Here is a 2,906-nt window from a genome sequence, read left to right on the forward strand (position 1 = left end):
CTTTTTCTTTCCCAAGGCAGAAGAACAAAAAGACCTGAATCTGGCTCCTGGTTCTAACAGTTACTATTGTGTATCCCAGACCTTAGCCTAGTGCCTCAAACAATAATTGATTGGCCTGAGGAAAGCTGCTTAGGCCAGTGATGGGCAAACTTTTTAAAGAAGGGGCCAAAGGAAAGGAAATGCTCCTCTGTCAGTCTGTTTCTAAGGCAACTCTTTCAAAGTTTTCTTGTATTGTATCCTACTCATTGTATTTGTCAGATTAGGAATAATGTCCCACAGCCAGATAGAACATTTCAGGGGGCCACATCTGGCCTACTGTAGTTTCCCCATTACTGGCTTAGACCCACTGAGCCACATTTTCCTCCTCCATAAAAAAAAGGATAATGAGACTTGTCCTACCTACCTTTATTGTGGGGGGCTAGATATTAACCCTTGGTCTAGGGAGGGTGCCCTTTCAAGATTGACAGACTTGGGTTGAAACCCTTTAAAGAAAGAGATTTATTTAGGTTGAAGGGTCGGGAGGCAGCATGCAGGACCGACTGCCTCCTCAAACAGAGAAAAGTTCAGGATTTTTATATTCTAATGGGATGGGGCCTGTGTGACTTGGACAGGGAAGATGGAGAGTGGGATGAACAATGGGAACAAACAAGGTGGGCAGTCTAGGGGGAATAGATAACAGAATAGATGCCTTTGGCTCTGGGGGCTTAAACAGAAGCATACATTGTTTATGACATCCTGATCATAAAGGTGGGTCTGTTACCTATCTTGAGAAACCTAGGGATGTTGGAGATCATAAGTGATGTTTGAGATGTTAAGGATCAGAAAGGTGGGTAAGTTATCTTGAGAAACCTAGTGTGTTTGGGATGTAAACAAGAAGTATCCTCATATACTCAGACCCTTATATTCAGGTGAGTGTAAATTCAGCCAAAGCTTAGAAGTGGAGGATCCAAATGAATGTTCAGCTGCCAGCCCTGCAAGGTGGATTCCTCATGTAATCTTTGACCTTTGGTTTCTTTAGGAATTTGGGGTGTAGGAGTGGGGTGGAGCCCATCATGCCTTTATGGACTATTGTGAAGAGAGCCTGATAGACAGTGGGAGCCATGTCAGGCTTTATGGTGACAATTCTGGTTAATCAGCCACTCCTGCCTCTCTGCTCCAGGGCCGGACTCAGCCTGAATATTTGAAGCAGCTGTTCGAAGTGGCCGACAAGAACAAAGACAACCAGATCTCCTTTGATGAATTTATCTACATCCTGGGAAAGATGATGAAGGATTACCACCTGCAGTACCACCGGCAGCTCTGTGCCCACTACTGCCAGGCAAATGGCCTCTACTGAAGGATGCAGCAAATTCTCCTGACTCCCTCCCTGCCATGATGGCCCTGGCCATCCCAGGACCTGTGGCTTCCTGGCCTTGGGAGATGCCAGGAGCCCCACTGGGGTTGACTGACCTTTTTTTTAGAGCCATTGGACCACCTGCAAGCTACTTTACATTTCTGAAAAAGAGGTTTCCTTCTTGGTAAAATGGAGATAATAATAATTGCAATGCCAGCCTCATGGGATTGTTATGAGAAATTCTGCAATCCTGAGAGGTTACATGTGTGAGAATATTTTTTAGTTAGGGACCAGGCCTGGGCTCGGGGAGATATTTCAGCTTGGAAATCAAAAACCAGCTAAAAATGGAACTAGACATTGTTTTTTTGCAGGGAGGTTGGGTGAGGATATGGGGGGGTAGGAGTGGGGAAAGGCTCTGCTATTTGTTGTGGGCCAGTCCTTTAACCTATGAAAACCTTAGTTTCCTCATCTGTAAAGTGACAATAATAATATTTGCACTACCTACCTCACAGGGTTGTTTTGGGGAGAGCACTTTGAGAGCTCTAGTTATTTTTATTTCTACACTGATGCTAGGGGAGTAAAAAAAGTTACTTCAGGACTGTCTTTGGGGTTCACTACTAATTGATCCTCAAATGAGGATTGCTAAAAGAAAAACTCAATCAAAGAAAAATTGATCCTTTTAAAAACTTTATTAAAGAGAAAACAACCAGAGTTATCCTGGCTGAAATTAACTACCTTTTCTGTCTCCTCTGATTCAAAGTTTTCTCCTAGGCCTGGTATTGGTCCTTATATAGATGAATCTCGTGCCTGGAAGTAGGGAAGCGTGGTCTCCCCAAGCATGGGATTGGTCCTTTCAAGACCAATGGGGCATGCTGGGGAATGTAGTTTCCCCAGCCACAATACTTCAAAATACCACAATCCTGAATGCTCACCTGTGGGTAGAACTTGGGCCTTAGGGAAGCTTGAGAAACAGGAAGATAGATTTTCTTGGCCTCTGGAAACTCAGTCTGATGGAGGAAACCTCCCCTAAGGGAACCTCTACTCTGATGGAGGAGATCTCTGTCCTAGGGGCTCCTACAAATAGTCTGATGGAGGAGACTTTTTTGGCTATCATGGTTTCATCTTGCTAACTCATGATGAGCTTGCAGTCTCCTGATGCCCATGGATTTTTTTTTAAATTAAAAAACCAAACAAAACCAAACACCTTACCTTCTATCTTAGAATCACTACTGTGTAATGGTTCCAAGGTAGAAGAGCCAGATTTGAACCCAAGATGTCCCATCTCCAGGCCTGGCTCTCTTGCCACTGAACCACTTAGCTGCCTTCAATCATTTAACTTCTGATTTCCTGACAAAAGCTCTCACTGGAGAAGCAAATGACAAACGACTCCAGTATCCTTGCCAAGAAAACCCAATGGATGACTATGGTCCATGGCATCAAGAAGAGTCAGACCAGACTGAATAAGTCTGACATAGGATGAGAAATTGAAGAGATAGGTCCTTTGTTTCCAAATCCAGAACTCTTCTCATGGAGAGATGCTGCCTCGATGGGTGCATCTTGTATTTTTTTTTAA

At 43.9% G+C, this 2,906-nt stretch overlaps 1 protein-coding gene across 1 annotated transcript in view; it reads left to right on the forward strand.

Annotated features, from left to right (window-relative positions):
* Positions 1-1,336, forward strand: part of LOC123244724 (protein S100-A15A-like) — a 10,017-nt gene extending 8,681 nt beyond the window's left edge. Inside the window, exon 2 of the mRNA XM_044673283.1 lies at positions 1,160-1,336. Within this exon, the coding sequence (XP_044529218.1) occupies positions 1,160-1,336 (177 nt within the window). The remainder of the gene's footprint in view (positions 1-1,159) is intronic.
* The last annotated feature ends 1,570 nt before the right edge of the window (positions 1,337-2,906 follow it).

The sequence above is a fragment of the Gracilinanus agilis genome, chromosome 4, assembly GCF_016433145.1.
Source record: "Gracilinanus agilis isolate LMUSP501 chromosome 4, AgileGrace, whole genome shotgun sequence".
In the NCBI taxonomy this organism is placed as follows: domain Eukaryota; kingdom Metazoa; phylum Chordata; class Mammalia; order Didelphimorphia; family Didelphidae; genus Gracilinanus; species Gracilinanus agilis.